Source organism: Pseudonaja textilis, chromosome 1, assembly GCF_049901715.1.
Source record: "Pseudonaja textilis isolate UNSWEBS1 chromosome 1, rPseTex1.2, whole genome shotgun sequence".
Classification (NCBI taxonomy): Eukaryota; Metazoa; Chordata; class Lepidosauria; order Squamata; family Elapidae; genus Pseudonaja; species Pseudonaja textilis.
Genome location: NC_141990.1, coordinates 51,838,489 through 51,857,244, shown reverse-complemented (window position 1 = coordinate 51,857,244; position 18,756 = coordinate 51,838,489). Strand labels below are relative to the sequence as shown.

General features: G+C 37.5%; 1 protein-coding gene across 1 annotated transcript in view; it reads right to left on the bottom strand.

Moving 5' to 3' along the window:
* Nucleotides 1-18,756, bottom strand: part of DNAH14 (dynein axonemal heavy chain 14) — a 244,663-nt gene that overhangs the window by 121,032 nt on the left and 104,875 nt on the right. Inside the window, 4 exon segments of the mRNA XM_087929036.1 lie at nt 4,902-5,131; nt 6,635-6,755; nt 9,426-9,678; nt 15,766-15,983. Of these exon segments, the coding sequence (XP_087785162.1) occupies nt 4,902-5,131; nt 6,635-6,755; nt 9,426-9,678; nt 15,766-15,983 (822 nt within the window).

Sequence of the window (18,756 nt, the reverse complement as noted above, 5' to 3'; positions counted from 1 at the left end):
AACCAAATCATATTAGGAAACAGTCAATAAAAATCATAAGAATACAAGCAACAAAGTTACAGTCATACAGTCATAAGTGGGAGGAGATGGGTGAAAAGAAGGATGGGAAGATTAATAGTAATGCAGACTTAGTAAATAGTTGTGTTGAGGGAATTATTTGTTTAGCAGAGTGATGGTGTTCGGGGAAAAAATGTTCTTGTGTCTATTTGTTCTGGTGTGCAGTGCTCTATAGCATCATTTTGAGGGTAGGAGTTGAAACAATTTATGTCCAGGATGTGAGCAGTCTGTAAATATTTCCACAGCCGTCTTTGTGACTCGTGCAGTATACAGGTCCTCGATGGAAGGCAGGTTGGTAGCAATTGTTTTTTCTGCAGTCCTAATTATTCTCTGAAGTTTATGTTTGTCTTGTTGGGTTGAAGAACCAAACCAGACAGTTACGGAGGTGCAGATGATAGACCCAATAATTCCTCTATAGAACTGTATCAGCAGCTCCTTGGGTAGTTTGAGCTTTCTGAGTTGGCGTAGAAAGAACATTCTTTGTTGTGCTTTTTTGATGACGTTTTTGATGTTAGGTGTTCAATTTAGGACTTGAGATATGATAGAACCTAGAAATTTGAAGGTCTCTACTGTTGATACTGTATTGTCTAGTATTGTAAGAGGTGGTAGCATGGAAGGGTTTATCCTAAAGTCTACCATCACTTCAATGGTTTTGAGTGTGTTCAGTTCCAGATTGTTCTGGTCACACCATGAGGCAAGTTGTACAACCTCCTGTCTGTATGCGGATTTGTTGTGGTCTCGAATGAAACCAATCACTGTTGTATCATCTGCAAACTTCAGTATTTTAACAGATGGATCATTTGAGAGGCAGTCATTGGTATATAGGGAGAAGAGAAGTGTGTGGGGGGGAGGCTGTGTTAATTGTACAGGTATCAGGTGTGATTCTGCCTAGCTTCACCTGCTGCTTTCTGTCTATGAGGAAGCTTATGATCCACTTACAAGGGTGTACAGGTACTGCTGGCTGATTTGGTTTAGTTAGTAGAATGTCTGAAATGATGGTATTGAATGCTGAACTAAAGTCTACAAAGAGGACCCTTGCATAGTTTTTGGAGATTCGAAGTGTTGTAGATTGTGGTGCAGAGCCATATTAACAGCATTATCTGTTGATCTATTTGCTCGATTTATTTGCAAATTGCAAGGGATCTAACAGTGGATCTGTGATGGTTTTCAGGAGGGACAGCACTAGCCTTTCAAAAGTTTTCATAACTACAGATGTTAGAGCAACTGGTCTGTAGTCATTCAGTTCCCTGATGGAGGGCTTCTTTGGCACTGGGATGATAGTACAGCATTTGAAGCAAGAAGGAACATAGCACATCTCTAGTGATCTACTGAAGATTTGGGTGAAGATGGAGGCCAATTGGTCAGCACAGACTTTTAAGCAAGAAGGAATTATCTTGTCTGGGCCTGGTGCTTTTCCTGGCTTTTGTCTGTGAAATAGATCTTGCACTTCTTTTTCTGTTATCACAGAGGTTGTGAACCCAATGGGTTAGTGTTAGGGTTAGGATTAGACTATAAGTGTATAGCAGATATGTTTCTGTCATATAACCCCACCCTACCCACTCCTTTGCACTGGCTTGAATGTATGTAGATTCAAAGCAGGAGGAGTGAACCTGGATCTAAGATCCTGCTAACAGCTGACTTATGTTCAAGCAAGCTCAAATACACCTCCCTTTCAGGTTGTTGGAGGTGAAACATTCACTGTGTCCATTTGAACATTCCTGAGACCAGGAGTCTGACCCAGTGGTGGGATTCAATTTTTTTACTACCGGTTCTATGGGCGTGGCTTATTTGGTGGGCGTGGCTTGGTGGTCATGTGTCTGGGTGGTCATGTGACTGGGTGGGCGTGGCTTGGTGGTCATGTGTCTGGGTTGGCGTGGCCAACTCAATGTCACTCACATCAAGGGGTGTCTCACCTGGCCCCTCCCCTCCCAGCCATTCCTTGTCACGCAGCCTCAACTTATCTATAGCTCTGTAAAAATGTTGTTCACCTTTTTTGACTTTATTATCTGCATACTATAGATGTACTTTCATGGACCACTGAAAGGAGGAAATGGCTCACATGCTTTACCCAAGAGTGTGATAGGCAACAGGCTTTTAAGGGGCTGCCACAAAGAAAGGGGGACAATGTATTTTCCAAAGAAGCAGAATGCAAACAAGAAGCAATGGATTTCCATTGCTCTCTGAACAGAGAGAAGCAACCTAAAACTAAGGAAAAACTTCCTGACAGTGAGAAAAATTAACCAGTGGAACTGCTTGACTCCAGAAGTTCTTGGTGCTCAATCACTGGAAGTTTTTAAGAAAAGACTGGACAGCCATTTCTCTGAAATGGTATAGGGTTCACCCCAAGGTCCCTTCTAACTGTTATTCTGTTATTCTGACACCTTCCCCAGGATTTCTACTGAGAGTTTGGCATCCTCAGTTTTCTTGACTGAGCTGGGGGTTGGACTAGAAGACCTCCAAAGTCCCTTTCAACTCTTGTTAAACACATGTGTATTTATGCTCTGCACTATTGACATTGAATGCATGTAAACTCTGAAAAATATGTGGTAGCCCTGGGCAAAAGAAAGGCAGAAAAATCACTCTAGTTGTAGGAACAGTATAAAATATTAACACATGATAAATAATGGAACAATTAAAAATAATACCACAGAGTTTTCTCTCTCTCCCTATTTTTTTCTTTCTTTCTCACTCTTTCTCTGTCTTTCTTTCTTGGTCTCTGTTTTTCTTTCTCTCTCTTCCTCTTCCTCTTCCTTCCTTTCTCTCTCTCTCTCTCTCACACACACACACACACACACACACACACACATACACGGAGCACTTTTGTAGCTTAACAGATATGCATTTTGAAGCAGCTCCTTTAAATTTCTCCAAGGCTGGAGTGGATTCCCCCACCCCCTCTGTCAGACCACACTCCTTCTCACTCCAGGCACTTTAATTCACAAGGGGAAAGCGATACTTGCAGCAAGTGTCCATGGGGAATCCTTAGAGAAGTTTAAAGGACCTGCTTTAAAATGCATTTTTGTTAAGTTGCAAAAGTGCTCCAAGGCTGGATTTAGCCCTACCCCCTCTGTCAGCCCGCACTCCCTTTCATTCCACTTTTAACTCACAAAGGGAAAGCAATACTTGCAGCATCCATGCCTTTCTTCCTTTTCCCCGGGGAGGAGGACGCGAGGGACGGAGGCTGCTGCGCCCATGCCTTTCTTCCTTTCCTCCCAGGAGGAGGAGGATGCAAGTGGTGGTGGTCCAGGGGGACGAAAGAAAGAAATTGGCTGGCTAGTCTTCTCTTTCTCTGCCGGTTTGTTCTGTATGGCCAAGGAGGAGGAGATCAACTGGCCAAAAGGGCGGCTGCTGGCTCCTCTCCAAATTGACTGGCTGGTCATCTCCTTCTCTGCCTATTTGTTCTGTATGGCAGAGGAGACGACCAGCCAGCCGATTCGGGGAGGATTTCTGTGCTGCGAAAAAGGCAGCTACAGATTCTGGCTTTGCTCCGCTTCTCCAACAGTCTGGCACCTCCCTGTTTTATGCGCCAGCCACTTGGACTTGCCGGGCCCAGCAAAAGAACAGGGTGTGCTTTTTTCGGTGCAGCTGCTAGACTGCAGCTGCACCGAAAAAAGCACGCAGCAGCTGCTGTATCTCATGAAAGTGGGACGAGGACTCCCGGAATATCCACTCACCCACCTGCTGGCTGAGCCGGGCTGAAAGAGGCATGCCTGCGGGGAGAAGGAAGAAAATGTGCTCCAGGAGGGCAGCAGGTGAGTGGATGTCCCGGGGTTGCTGCACATGCACACTGCATGTATAGCAGTTGCACATGCAGTGCACATGTGCAGCAGCCCTTGGACATCCACCCGAGCTGCACCATGGCTGCCACATGGTAAGGAAAGCTAGGAGAGCGAGCAGGCCAAGTGAGAGACTGGGCGACCGGGCGACCGGGTTGGGGGCGTGGGCAGCCAGGGGTTGCCACTGGTTTGGTGACCCATGCCAAATAACCGCTACTGCTTCGCCCGAATAGGTGCAAACTGGTTGAATACCACTTCTGGTCTGACCTGAGCAAGGATTAACAAAACTGTTTTAGAATACAATGTAATTATATAATATTACAACAAATTGGAGATATTTAAGAAATGCATAGGCAAAGCTTAACATCTAGCTTGCTATAGTCTAGCAGGAGAAGAATCTGAGAGCATGTCTGTTGTGCCTATGTGCCTGGGAAGAAAGGCAAAAGGGAGTGTCCTCAGTTAGCATTCTTTTAAGCTAAAAGCCTATAAAGAAATGACACAACAGTTAACTCAAAACTCTACAAGCATGTTTCAAAAATTTTCTTTAAAAAAAATCTAATTATATTTATATTAATGGTTCTGTTGCTAATTGATAGGCTTCTCATATGTGTATTCATATTGCAATAATGCTAATTTAACCAAACTAGTCTATGCATTGATGACCAGCAGCAACTTCCAATGCTTTTCTCCTGCCCTATTAATATCTTTGTATAAAAAGAAATTGAATCCCAGGTCCTCTTACGTGAAATATCTGACTTTTCCATTGTTCTGCATGTCTTCTCTTTCTCAGCTAGCATATTCAATTGGAATCTCTTCTGTATTCAAAATCTACAGTTACATAGATGCTACTTACATATGTATATACACATGAAGATAGATAAGTAGATATATTTGTCAGCTGCATTATTTTGGAAACCAAACTATATAGTTCAGCTTCATTGAAATGTAATATCTTTGGCCCTTTCCTGTTCCACTAATTTGTTACTTAATATAAATATTTATTCAGTTAATGGAAGTAGAATATACACAGTAACTATATTGTAAAAGCAGTAGAAATTTAGAACTTACTGGTAGGTGGTTTTTTGTCAAATAATTCACGAACAAGATAATTGAACTCAGATGTTACATGTGCAAGTTCATCTTGGCTAGTGTTTATATCAATGAGAGTTTCACCTTCATGCTCTTCTTCTCGTTTTAAAATTCCTCCAACAGCCCAAGTGAATGCAAATATGAAAATTTTCTCCAATAATATGAGCATTTTATTAGGCTCCTTTTCCCAAAACCATATCTCACCACCCCTGAAATGAATGAATAAAGAAGTTATCTTAATACAAACTTGTTGCTAAACATAAAAAGGATACTGTATTTATACTGTACTTTTGCAAGTTAATTTTTTAAAATCCTGAATATTTTATTATTTATGAATGAATTGGCTTTTTACACAGGCTTTTGGTGAGGAAGAGTGAGATCCCACACTTTATTGGCTTGCCATCTTTTGTGGTTTACTGATTTCATTGTAATTTGTTTGATTGTTATGAGCTGCCCACAGCCACTGAGACAGATGGCATACCAGTTTAATAAATCATTGACAAAATCACCATCAGACACATTAGTAAAATCGTTAAACCTCAAAAAAGGCACTGTATATATCCTTTTGTAAGACTTAATACCTTAGACTTAAGGTATAAAGAATTGGCTTGCCATCTTGTATAATTTGCCAGTTTTATTGTAATTTGTTAGATTGTTATGAGCTACCCATAGTCATTGAGAGTCAGATGGCATACAAGTTTAATAAATTATTGTTAGTGTTATTATTATTTGGTCTGATATGATAGTTTAGTATTTTTTCATTATTTTAATGGTATTTGGGTTAGTTAATTGGTATTGTATTTTTTTGCAGGAAATGAGCTGAGTAGCATTATGTTTTTTTAAAAACAATAAAACCTGAACGGGTGCACACACAAAAAAGAAAAATCTCAAATGATTACAAATATACACAAAAAGGATTTAGAGTTTTTAGCTTGGTGAGGAGGCAAGTAAGGTAAAAGATAATAGGATGTAAAAAACCATGCATCTTTCATTGTACCCCTCTTCCATTGTATAAGAATATTGTGTTAGCCATTAAAACTAGATGCAGAGAGATTTGAAACATTGGCAAACAAATTGGTCAATGATTTATATAGCTGAAAAGGAAACTAAGCAAATTCATGAAGGATCAGTGGGTCCTAGTCTTGATGGTTGATTACTGTCTTCTATATCATGGGCAGTATTCCTTAAACATCAGATGCTAAATAGCAAATGTGGAAGAGAACCCATATTTGCAAGGTGACCACTATTATACACCAGTAGTGGGATTCAAAAATTTTTGCTACTAGTTCTGTGGGCATGGCTTGGTGGGCATGGCATGGCTTGGTGGGTGTGGCTTGGTGGGCATGGCAGGGGAAGAATACTGTAAATCCCCATTCCCTCCCCACTCCTGGGGAACGGCTACTGCAAAGTCTCCATTCCCTCCCTACCCCACTAACCTGCTTTCCAGCTTCATTCTCCTGTGCAGAGCACTGAAAGAAGACCCAGCTGATCAGCTGGGACTTGGGAGGCAGAGAATAGATGGTGATGGGGCCAGTCAGAGGTAGTATTTGACGGTTCTCTGAACTACTCAAAATTTCCACTACTGGTTTTCCAGAACTAGTCAGAATCTGCTGAATACCACCTCTGTTATACACCATGCTGAACTAGAAGAGCCATTAATCTATTTCAGCAGGAATGTGAATAAATGCTTATGTTCTCATAATTCAACTTACCTTTTCTTCATTATTGATGGGACTCTTCCACCGAATGAACTGAATGTATGTAAAAATTGGGAATAATCCCTCTGGTTTATTGTTGAAAAACTCACTGTGCTGCTTTGTCGTCTTTTCTTACCTGTAATATAATGTTTCTAATTATATATTATATATTATATAATATATTATATTATATATATTATATATTATATATAATATATTATATTATATACTTTCATTAGTTTAATACATTCTACAATTTAATTATACTTTCCTCTATAATTGATTTTATATTTTGATTACACTGAATACATTTTACTTTGATTTTAATCTACTACATCTACTGAAGATGTATCTACAATTCTACTTGAATTGTAGATACATCAGTATATAAAGTGTTTCAATATTATTTGTATGCAATACACACACACACACACACACACACACACATATATATATATACATATACATATATACACACACATACATACATACATACTTGGTTAAAGTCACTTGGATATGGGATTCTATAGGATTTCCAGCAAAAAGCTGGTATTATGTTAACTAAACGGTTAGTAAATACTCCCTAACATATGATTGTTTTTATCAATTTTTGGCACAACACATTTTGCATTAGATATTAAAGAAACAGGCAACATAAAACATAAAGAGAATAGTAACAAAATACAAGCAACATTTCCTGCTTTTTGCTGGAAATCCTATAGAATCCCATCTTCAAATTACTTTAACCAAAGCAAGGATGTATAAATGTGAGCAAGTTGATTAAATTGATTTCAGTATTAAGGTGATTGGAGTAACATTCACAAAGGGAAAACTTCCTGTTTCCTTTAGCTACTTGGGCTCCTTGAAATTCCTCCTTCCTTCACACCCAAATTATATTTAAAGAAAGTTAATGAATAAATTTTAACATGTGTTATGTCGGTATGATTTATTATTATTATCTATACATATCAAGAGTTAGCTCTGAAAATTTCTTCTTCTTCTTCCATTAACTAGGGGTTATCAATCTTTTTTCCTCATGGTCTTCCTTTAAGTGTCATTTACATTTGTGATTCCCCTCATAATCACTGTTTGCTGGGAAAAAAATATTACTCTGGAATTTTGTATTGAACAATGCTATAGAAATTGAATATGATTGAGATATGAACCATCCATTTAAAAACCTTAATGCTCAAGATTACTGCTGAATGGTAGAAATTTTTTTTTCTCCTGCCCATGATCTACTGATTTTGCTGTCAAAGCTATTTCAGTCTTGAAGATTGCAGTTCCTAGCGGGACTACTGGAAAGTTAGGTCATCCGTTCATCTTTTCCTCTTGACAAATTGTTTATTTTAATATTACTTTGGTTTTAACTACACTTTTTGAAGTTTGCTTTTTATCTTTAAATTAACAAGCTTGTTGAATGCTGGTTTATTTTATCCCCTGCTGGACTTTATCTGTGTTTTTTTTTTTTTGTCTCTTTCCTTTGATTTATTTTGCTGTTTTGAATAATTCTTGTTTCTCCATAAGGAAGTCACAGCATGTTCTTGAGTAGTGAAAGTGTTCTGACTTGATTTACATTAATGTAAGATTTTAACTATATAGATTTTGCATTTTATTAATTTGCTTATTAATTTTGAACTTCTTTTGTTAATTTTCTTTTAATTTTGGATTGAAATTTTAAAAAAGTATTCTCCCTGCTTCTCTATTTTCTCACTCTGAGGAATATCACTTCAACAGTCTTAGATCTCTGTCTTTGAAGAGTTTTTTGAAAACTTTTTGAAAAAGTTTGACAAAATAATAATGGCTACAAAAATGCATGTAACAGCAGTTACACCAGATTTACAAAAGGTTTGAAACTGGCAGATTCAGTGGGGAAGATTGAAAGAAATATGGATTTTACAGATTAGAACTGACTGAGTGGATAAGTGATAGATTGGTTTCCTCTAAGAGTGAACGAGATTAGGGAATGGATTTATTATGTTCAACTTATTTATTTATTTTTGCCTGGACTCTTTTGGGAAGATAGATTGATTTTGGAAAATGGATTTATTATATTTAGCCAGACCACAATTGACATTATTAAAATGTTATTAAGAAGCAAATAAGGATATTTGATCCAGGATGAATCAGAGTTAACTATCAGAATGATTTGGGATAGATAAGAACTCGTGGTGAACGTTCTACGGGATAGATAGAATAATAATTTGTTAGCAGATGGTTTTGAAATTTTAATCTTATTTGTTGTTGTTGTTGATGATGATCTATCTGTTAACTATTTTGTCATTAATATAGTAGATAGATGACAGGCCAATAATTTGCAAATAGAATTATAAGTTTAAAAATTTCTGGGCCTATTTCACAAGGGGTGGGAAACTATTGTTGCAACATATATAATTAGTATGCAAGTAGGGCTAATAATACGTATATATGTGTTTGTATCCTTTTTAAAGCACTTATTAAATATCCTGTTTGTTTTGTTTTCTTTGTTTTTGTAAAAACATTTTTTGAAGTTTTGTATTTTAACTTTTTTGAATAAAACAAAAAAAAATAATGTTAACTTACATTAACATTGATTATGGTGAGTGGATTTTTCTAATGAGACAGCTATTCTTATTTAAATTATCAAATATGGTCTCTGTTTTATTCTTCCCCTGCTTGGAGGACACTCCTAAGATGGATGGACATCAAGCATTTCACCAGTTATCATCACCATTACTGAGAATTCTAAGAGTTCAAAGTCAAACATATTTCAAGATACTTAGTATGTACAGAATTATGGCATAAACATTTTTTAAAGTTTACTTACTATCTTGTGATACTTGACTTAGTTTCATTACATGAATAAATGAATCGATAATTCTGCAAATGTTCATTACTATCCCCAACTGATGTACAGGAAATGCTTGCATTTTCTTATGTTTATTTAGAAAAGTTAACCCTATCTTTATACTTGAGTGAAATAAACTTTCAAGATATTCAATACTATTTTCTGGTATTATTTCAGAAATGCCTTGCAGCCATGTTTTGACATAAGGCTCCCATCCCAAATCAGCAGGATCCTGCAAATAAATAAAATATATGAAGAGATGTTCAGCAATATATATATTTGAAGATTTCATTTATATGCAATGTAACATATATTTTTTTAGCCAACAGGGTGATACCCATACTAAGAATGCATATACACACACTCATACACACACATGTATGTATGTATGTATATATGTATTTATGTATGTGTGTATGGTATTTAGGTTTCTTCGGGTATTTTCCCACATCTTAATATTTGTGCTTTTATTATAGCGACATTTCAGCAGAATCTCATCTGCCATCCTCAGGCTTGTGTATTGGGTTCTTTTTGATTTTGTGTGTCAGGCTTGGCAGTCGCTATAATAAAAGCACAAATATTAAGATGTGGGAAAATACCCGAAGAAACCCAAATACCATACATATAAATACCTGCGAAAACATAAGGAAACACATGTATGTATGTATGTATGTAAGTAAGTATGTATGGTACTTAGGTTTCTTCGGGTATTTTCCCACGTCTTAATATTTGTGCTTTTCCCACATCTTAATATTTTCTCACATCTTAATATTTTCCCACGTCTTAATATTCGTGCTTTTATTATAGTGACCTTTTGGCAGAATCTCATCTGCCATCCTCAGGCTTCTGTATTGGGTTCATCTGTATGTCAGGCTTTTGCAGCTGTTTCTGTTTTAAATTTGGTGCTAGCTTCGTGCTTTGTTAGAATATTTTTTTCTTCATCCTGATTGGTTGGGAGTCTTGGTCTGTGTTTATTGGTCTTGGAGTTTGCTGTGTTCTGTTTGGTTGGTGTTTCTAGTATCTTCTGTCTGTTTTATAGCGTTTTTTTGTCTTGATTGGCTGGCAACATTGTGTTTTGTGTATTGGGGGCTCTTAGAGCGGCTTGGCTTTGCGTGAATGGATGGCTATCATTTATTAGGAAGCTAGGTTTCATCTGGCTGGTGGGCTGGGCTGTGTTTGGGCTGGAGGTATTGGGGGAAGGTCTGTTTGTGCCCAAGTGTTTGCTTGGCTTGTGGTGTGGAGATTCTTTTGTTTGTGAGTGTAGGCTTCCTGATAATTGACAATCTGGTGGAATCATCTCTTCTATTCATGTTTTCAGGTCATATTTCAACCTCTATGGCTTCTCTGATGATTTTGTAGCTGGGGTTTTCTATAATGACTAGGGTTTTGGTACCATTGAAGTCGATGCTATAACCTATGGCTTTCATGTGTTGGATTAGTGAGGAAGTGTGTTCCAGCTTTTTAACTACATTTTTGTGTTTATCCAGGTGGGTACTTATTCTTCTGTTGGTCTGTCCAATGTATGTGGCAGGTCATGATGTGCAGGGGACTTCATATATGCCTTGGTTTTCCAGGTCAATTTTATCTTTGGGGTTTCTTAGGATGGCTGCTATTTTTCTGTCTGTTTTGAAGGCAGTCTTGATGTAGTGCCTGTGTAGTATCTTACTGATTTTGTCTGTTGTACCTCTAATGAAGGGCAGGACAGCTGTTCCATAGGTCTGTTCATCTTCTAGGTCTTTATTATGTCTCAGTGTGTTTTTGTGGATCAGGCCTGTGATTTTGCTTCTGTGGAAGCCGTTGGCTGTCAATACTTTGGTCAGGGTGCATAGTTTAGCCTTTATGTGTGTCTTGTCTGCCAGGTGTTTGGTTCTGGCAAGTAGTGTTTTGGCCATGGAGTTTATCTGTGCTAGGTGGTGGTGGGATTGGGTGTTGAGGTAGCAGTTGGTGTGCGTTTTCTTCTGGTATATGGTGTGTCCTAGTGTGCCATCTCTTAGGTAAGCAGCATAATGATATAAATACAGTTGTGTCAAAACTGACTAGACCCCAATAGAGCAAGATGTCTATATCATCTTTCAAATCATTTTCTAAATAGCAGCTCATTAGAAGATATATCAATTTCTGAGGCCTGTTTTGACTGGCAGAGTGCTGCAGGAGGCAGCACCTTTTTCATCTTCTCTTTGGCAGCAATCTGCCAATTAGAAATAGGTGTCCTCCACAATTTGGATGGCTGTTGTTCAGAAGAGCCCAAAACATCTGTCTCTTTACTCAGGTCTTTGAGAAGGGACAGTGAGTCCCACCCTGTATTTTATTTATTTATTATTATTTATTTTATTTTATCAAGTGATTATAAGATAACAGGTATAAGTTTAAACATAGTTATGAATACATGAAATGGATACATATAAGAAAAATAAAAAGAAACAATAGGGCAGGGACGGTAGGCACATTGGTGCGCTTATGCACGCCCCCTACACACCTCTTAGGAAAGGGGTGAGTTCAATAGTAGACAGTCTAAGGTTAAAGTTTTTGGGGTTTGGGGAAGAAACTACAGAGTCAGGTAGAGTATTCCAGACATTGACCACCCTATTGCTGAAGTCATATTTTCTGCAATCAAGTTTGGTGCGATTAACCTTGAGTTTGTATCTATTGTTTGCTCTTGTGTTGTTATGGTTGAAGCTGAAGTATTCATTGACAGGTAGGACATTGCAATATAAAATTTTATGTACTATACTTAGATTGGACTGAAGGTGGCGTAGTTCTAGGTTTTCTAGGTCTAGAATTTCAAGTCTGGTGGCATAACATATTCTGCAACAAGTAGAGGAGTGAACTCTTCTTGTGAAATATTTCTGGACTTTCTCAATTGTATTAATATCAGATACGTAATGCGGGTGTCAGCCTTCAAGATCTTCTACTACTGCTTTGCATCTTTTGGCTGCCATAAGTAACTGGGGGAGGAGGGGGGTATTGTCTGGGAAGAGAGCTGGAGGTGTTACATTCTTGTGTTGTGTAAATGAGGAGTGGGGGGGAGCATAAATTCCTGCTTTTAGGTTTCTATTTCTCGCTTAGCTTTCTTTTCTCTGCGCAGCTGCAAACCTTTATCAAAATATGCCAAGGTCAACAGACAGAGGCCTCATCACCACCTGAAGATATCCACATGATCATATTCAGAACTTTTAATTGGAAGAATCTTTTGAACTTTGGGGGGTGGGAACAATTCCATCACTTTGTATATGTGATTTGCGCGCCTAATTTCTCAGATTCAGAATCCTACTGGTGTTACCACTTCATTTTTCAGTAAAAGAATTCTTTTCTCTAATTCATGGAGTCTAAGTATTTCTTTCTTGGATTTTGAATGGAGCACCGACTGACAGCGGGTTCCAGACTGATGAGTTGTACTCAAGTATAAGTCTAGCAAATGTTTTGTATGCTCTAGTTCAAGGGTCCCCAACTACCAGTCCCTGGACCGGTACCGGTCCGTGGATCATTTTCTACTGGGCCGCCGGTTTGCTGGGCGCTGTCATCTTGATTCGATGAGAAAGTGCTTCCGGGTGAGCTTTTCGGGTTGGAAAGCGGCGTTTGGGTCCTGAAGGAATCCTCGTGCCTTAGTTTCATCAGGGTGGGGGGGCGGCTTTGAACGAAGAGCCGTCCCGATGGCGGAGGAGATTAAGAAAGCACAAAAAAGCACAAAAAAGGTACAAAGGAGGAGCTGAAGGTGGTGGGGAGAAGCAGGGGACGGCTGGCTGGCCGGTCACTCAGCTCGCCTTGCCTTGTCATGCATGCTGATGCCGGTACCGGGCCGCGGATCATTTTGTGATGCCAGTATCGGGCCATGGCACAAAAAAGGTTGGGGGCCACTGCTCTAGTTAGTGGTGTGATATTACCAGAGAAAAAGTTACACAGGATTAGGTTAACAACTCTTAATGCCTTTTTGGCTATGTAGTTACAGTGGGCTCTAACACTTGGATCATTAGAGATGAGTACTCCAAGCTCCTTGACAGAGTTTGGATCATCAACAAGGTCTTGACTAATCAGCTTGTATTTTATTTTATGATTTTTTTTTGCCAATATGTAAGACAGAGCATTTATTTGTTGAGATTTGAAGTTGCCATTTGATTGACCATTCTGATACATAGTCAAGGTCTTTTTGAAGGATAGTATTGTCGGTGGTGTTGAATAGTTTTACATCATCAGTGAAGAGAACACAGTTGTTCTTAATATGATCACAAAGATCATTTATGTAGAGTATGAAGAGAATTGGTCCTAGAACACTGCCTTGGGGGGACACCACTGTTGACAGGTACAGAATTTAATAGGATGCTCCCAATTTTGACCATTTGTTGTCTGTTTGACAGGAATGCCTCTATCCAGTTATGCAGGTGTCCAGAGATACCATAAGATTTTAGTTTTAGGAGTAATTTGCTGTGTACCACTGAATCAAAGGCTTTACAGAAGTCTATGTAGATTGTGTCTATTGCTTTTCCCTGATCAAGTTGTGTAGTGTAGGAGTTGCAGATTACAGGATAATTTTTTTCTGAAACCAAATTGTTTGTTAGCGAGTAGGTTGTTTGTCTCTAACTGGAGGATAATGGATTGGTTAATAATTGATTCCATGACTTTACAGGTGACGCAGCATAAAGAGATTGGTCTGTAATTTTCAACTAGGCTGGCGTCTCCCTTTTTGAAGATGTGGATGACCGTGGCCAGTGACCATAGGTTTGGCAAGGAGCTGGTCCTGAAGGATTTTTCAAAGATTATGCTTAGAGGTTCGGCTATGGCAGTGGATAGCTTTTTTAAGAAGTAGGCACATAGTCCATCCGGTCCAATAGATAGAGACGGTTTTAGATTGTGTAGTGCTTTTTCAACATTGTCTTCTGTAAAATTGATATGTATTAGATCATTGTAGTTGTCTGTGGTTCAACTAGAAATACTGGGCATGATCCATTGCTATTTACAAATACTGAGCCAAAGAATGTGTTAAAGAGGTTGGCTTTAATTGTGTCATCATTGAAGTCTTTACTATTAGGTCTGTTCAGGGGTGGGATGGACCTTGAGCTTTTAGTTTGTTGTTTAGAAAACTGTAGAAAGCGTGTGTGGAATTGGTGCATAGAAGGTTTTCCTCTTGTTTAATGTGATAATTGGTGCATTCAGTCTTTATCTGGTGGCATAAATTTTTGTATTTGCTTTTGAAGTTGGCAACGTGACCAGATTTGTTTTTCCATCAAAGTGATTTCTTTTTGGATTGAAACTTCCTTATTGTTATGGGTAATTTTTTTTTTCTGGTTTTGGAGTTGTTATTGGTACATATAGTTTGATGACTCTTTTGACTTCAAGTAAAAATATGTTGTAATGGTCTTCTACAGTATTGCATCCAGTGAATAGAAGTTGCCAATCAAGAGGTGAGTGATCATTGTCTATAAGATCATAGTTGCCCCATGATCATAGGTCTATAAGATCATAGGTCTATAAGATCATAGGTTTCAACATCATTTTTATGTAGAAGTTTTTTTTAAAAAAATATGATTCTGTATCCTCAATATGTAATTATGTCAATGCTACTATTTGTTCTACCTCATTATTCTACTTTCTGTTAGCATTATATATACGCAATGATTATTACTGTTAGCATATACATGTTAACTTATAGGAGAGTGAAGTACAAGTTAAAATCTTATATTTTAACAAGATAGAATTCAGATGGTTTAGTGCAATGAAGAAATGTTTAGAAAAATGGATTTGGACTCATTAGAAAGTCACATTCTTTAAGAAAAAGGACTAAATAAATCTTCTTGGGGCAACTTGAAATCTCTTCCATACAGATCTGTCATCTGATAATTCTCAGATCTGTTCCTGAGTTTTATTATACAGAGTTGTTGCTTACTTCCCAAGAATAAGAACAACAAACGCAGAAAAAGTTTACAGTTGTTGCTAGGATCATCCATTTGAATGTCAAAAACCTCTGTTCCCTGCAAAAAACTAAAATGGAAAATATATTTGTAGCAAATAACAAATCAGCAGAAGAGAAAGTGGAAAAAAGTGAGCAATGAATCCCTAATGGCTTAATTCTTGAGATCTAGGTTGGGTCTGATCTCATTAATTTCTAGAATAGTCATGAAATAGTCACGAAATGGAATTATGAAATATTTATTATGGAATATATTTATCTAGTCAAGTGCACACACTTTACATCTGAAATTCATTAAATGGGATTAAACCACCTATCTCTTTGCAAATATAACTATTTTGTTTATTTGCTATTGGCAAATGAAAAATAAAGAATATTATGTGAAAATATACAATTACTTTTTTAAACAAAACCTACCACGTAAACCATGGCACATCTACTAATTGTGGCTGGATTGGCTTGAGATACACTGTCTACTTCAAATATCACTCTGAAGGCTGATGATAGATAAATTCTTTCACTGTTAGCAAGACATAATGTTCTGCTGTCATCTAGCACAGAATTTAAGTTTTCTATCCAAAGTGGATCTACTGGGCCATCAAGGATAATCCACTGCCAGTCAACAGAAGTTTCACCTAAAAGTGTGGCGGGGGGAAAGCATTAATTTTAAATGTTCTAGTTTAAACGCATTTAAAAATGTAAAATAGTAATTAAAAACAATTTTATTAAAAAATATTTTAAAAATCACATATCCATTTTTTCCTTTGGAAAACACATTTAAATCTTATTCTCAAATTATCTATTTTCTTATAATCAAATTAGAGAAAAAAATGCTGTTATTGCTTTTTAAATGGTACATTACAATATGTTAATGGGAACAATAGAAAAATCTGCTATGGGATCATTGTGCCTATATATAACATCTTTTTAAATTGTACCTATAGAAGAGAATAATTGTAGCTCTGGTTTGAAATGAGGAGTGCTTAGTGCTTTCTGATCTTGGTTGCTGTTTTGCGGATGTGTCATTACCCAATTTGGGAACATAGTCAATGCTAGTAGGGAGTGGCGTTTATTCTCGTTTTATATTCTGGTGACTTGTCCTTTTGGTATGGGTGGGAATGATCTTGGTGGTTCTTTTGTTAAGCTTTTTACTATTAGCTTGTTGAGCAGTTCCTTTTTGATTTGTTAATATTCATCTTTGGGTGATGATTGCTGATGAGGAGGTTTTCTAGCACTAATGATATTGTTGATTGTCTTTTTTGAATGGTACATAGATGTTGTTTATGCCTATGTGCCTATTGATGAATGATTTGTTAGAGTGCCAGAATTTCAGGAATTCTCTAGTTTTTGGCTTGGACAAGGATGCACACAGTTCCCCACTTAAAACTATGATTATATCTGTCATATGATGTGAAATTAAAGAGTTTTCATAATGTCTTTTGTTCTGCTAATCTTCTGCTTGTTGTCCTACATAGTGGCTATTGCAGTCCTTATCCTGTATGTTGTAAAGGACTCACACATCCTTAGTCATCTGTAGACGACACCTTTGTCATAATAAAAAAGGACCAACTGTAGAACACACACAAAACCATTAACAACATTTTGAAATATATAAAATTTACAAGGGAAGAAGAAAACAACATATTATCCATCAGTAGAGACAGCGATGGCAAACTAGAAATAAAAATTTATTGGAAAACCACCCACACCAAGTGTTCCACTACCAACTCATCAAGTAACAACTCAACTTCCAACAAGAAAAGCTATGTAAGAACACTATTTAGCTGAGCAGAAACATATTGTAGCATCCTCAATATCAGAAAAAGGAATCAGATCATCTATACATCTTCCAAGAAAATAGATTTCCATGCAACTTCATCAAAAAGTACCTGACCGCTCAACCAAATAGAGCACAACTAACCCAAGCTGTGAAAAGGATAACACTCATATATCAAAAACATCTCAGAAACACCAACAGACTATTTACAGTGATGGTTAACTTTTTTGGTGCCGCATGTCCAAAGTGCACATGCGTGTGAATGCATGCGCGAGTGCCCCAAAGGCATTCTAGGGGGGAAATTGTGGTGATTGGGGAAGGCCCTGTTCCCACACATGCATAGCAGAGACCCGAAGACCAGCTGGCTGGCGGGAGACATGCACGCATGCACGGTGGAGCTGGGCTGGAGCGATGGAATGTAAGGACTACAACAGCCACTACATCAGAAGACATTCCTAATTTCACAACACAGACTTAACCATACTTTCACTTGGGAAAAGTGTGACCAACTTAGACCAAACAAAGTCCAAAAATGCTAAAAGAATTCCTGGAAACCTGTAACTCTGATAAAATGGCCATCGATAGACACATAGACATAAACAACATCTATATATCATTCAAAAGAGACAAAAGAGACAAGTGTAGGCAATGAAACCTTTGCAAGAAAATAACCCAGCTCTGAGAGCACCAAGGACCTCTAAATTGTATCTTATAGTGCAGAAAGAGACAATTCTGGAATTTCTGGTACCAGACTTTTTAAAAAATATTATAGAAGACCAGTTTATTCTAATTAAAAACTTACAGAAGCAACTAAATTTGTAAAGAGTAAGTAAAGAGGGGTAACACTTTTTTTCAAGTAAGATTTTTCTCTTGATCATTTAATTTATAACATAGACTTATAAAAAACTTCTTCAAGAAATTAAAATTTAAGAGGTATTATTCTTTGATTCTTTTCTCTGGACATTTTTCAGAAGATGTCTCGCAGCAAATTTTGAGTCTCTCTGTGACATCCGAGAAAAATGCAATTTAGTTTTTCATAAACTATGTCATCGTATTTGGTATCTTTAATAATGTCACAAAATCAAAAGTTATATCACCTGACTTGACAAGCAAAAAAGATCCCTACAATTGCACAAAATTAGTATATTTTGTCATCCCAAAGATACTTTTTCAAGAGGCAACTGGACTTTCTGTTTTTTCTTTGAAGACATTTCACTTCCCATCCAAGAAGCTTCTTCAGCTCTGACTGGATGGTGGGGAATGAAAGGATTTATACTCCTTGCAGACAGCTGGTCATTTGTGTTAGGAATGTAAGTCACCTAACAGTTAGTTAGGTTGGAAAATACATAAACCAGGATAGACATTTTTATACTGTCTCTTTAAGGGAATGCTAAAAGTGTAATTGGGTGTGGTTCCTCTAACGGCCATAAGATGGAGCCAGAAACCTGGGTTGTTTAGTTCCTGTTTTGGTGTTTCTGGAGAGTGTTGCCGTTCCTCCATTTTTCCCCATTGACTGTTATTCTTGGATTTGATGTAAGTCTGTTACTGAACTATTTTTGATACTGGACTTTGTTATTGGATTATCCCTGGACTGAAAACTGACTGCTTTAACTGTGAATGATTTGGACTGC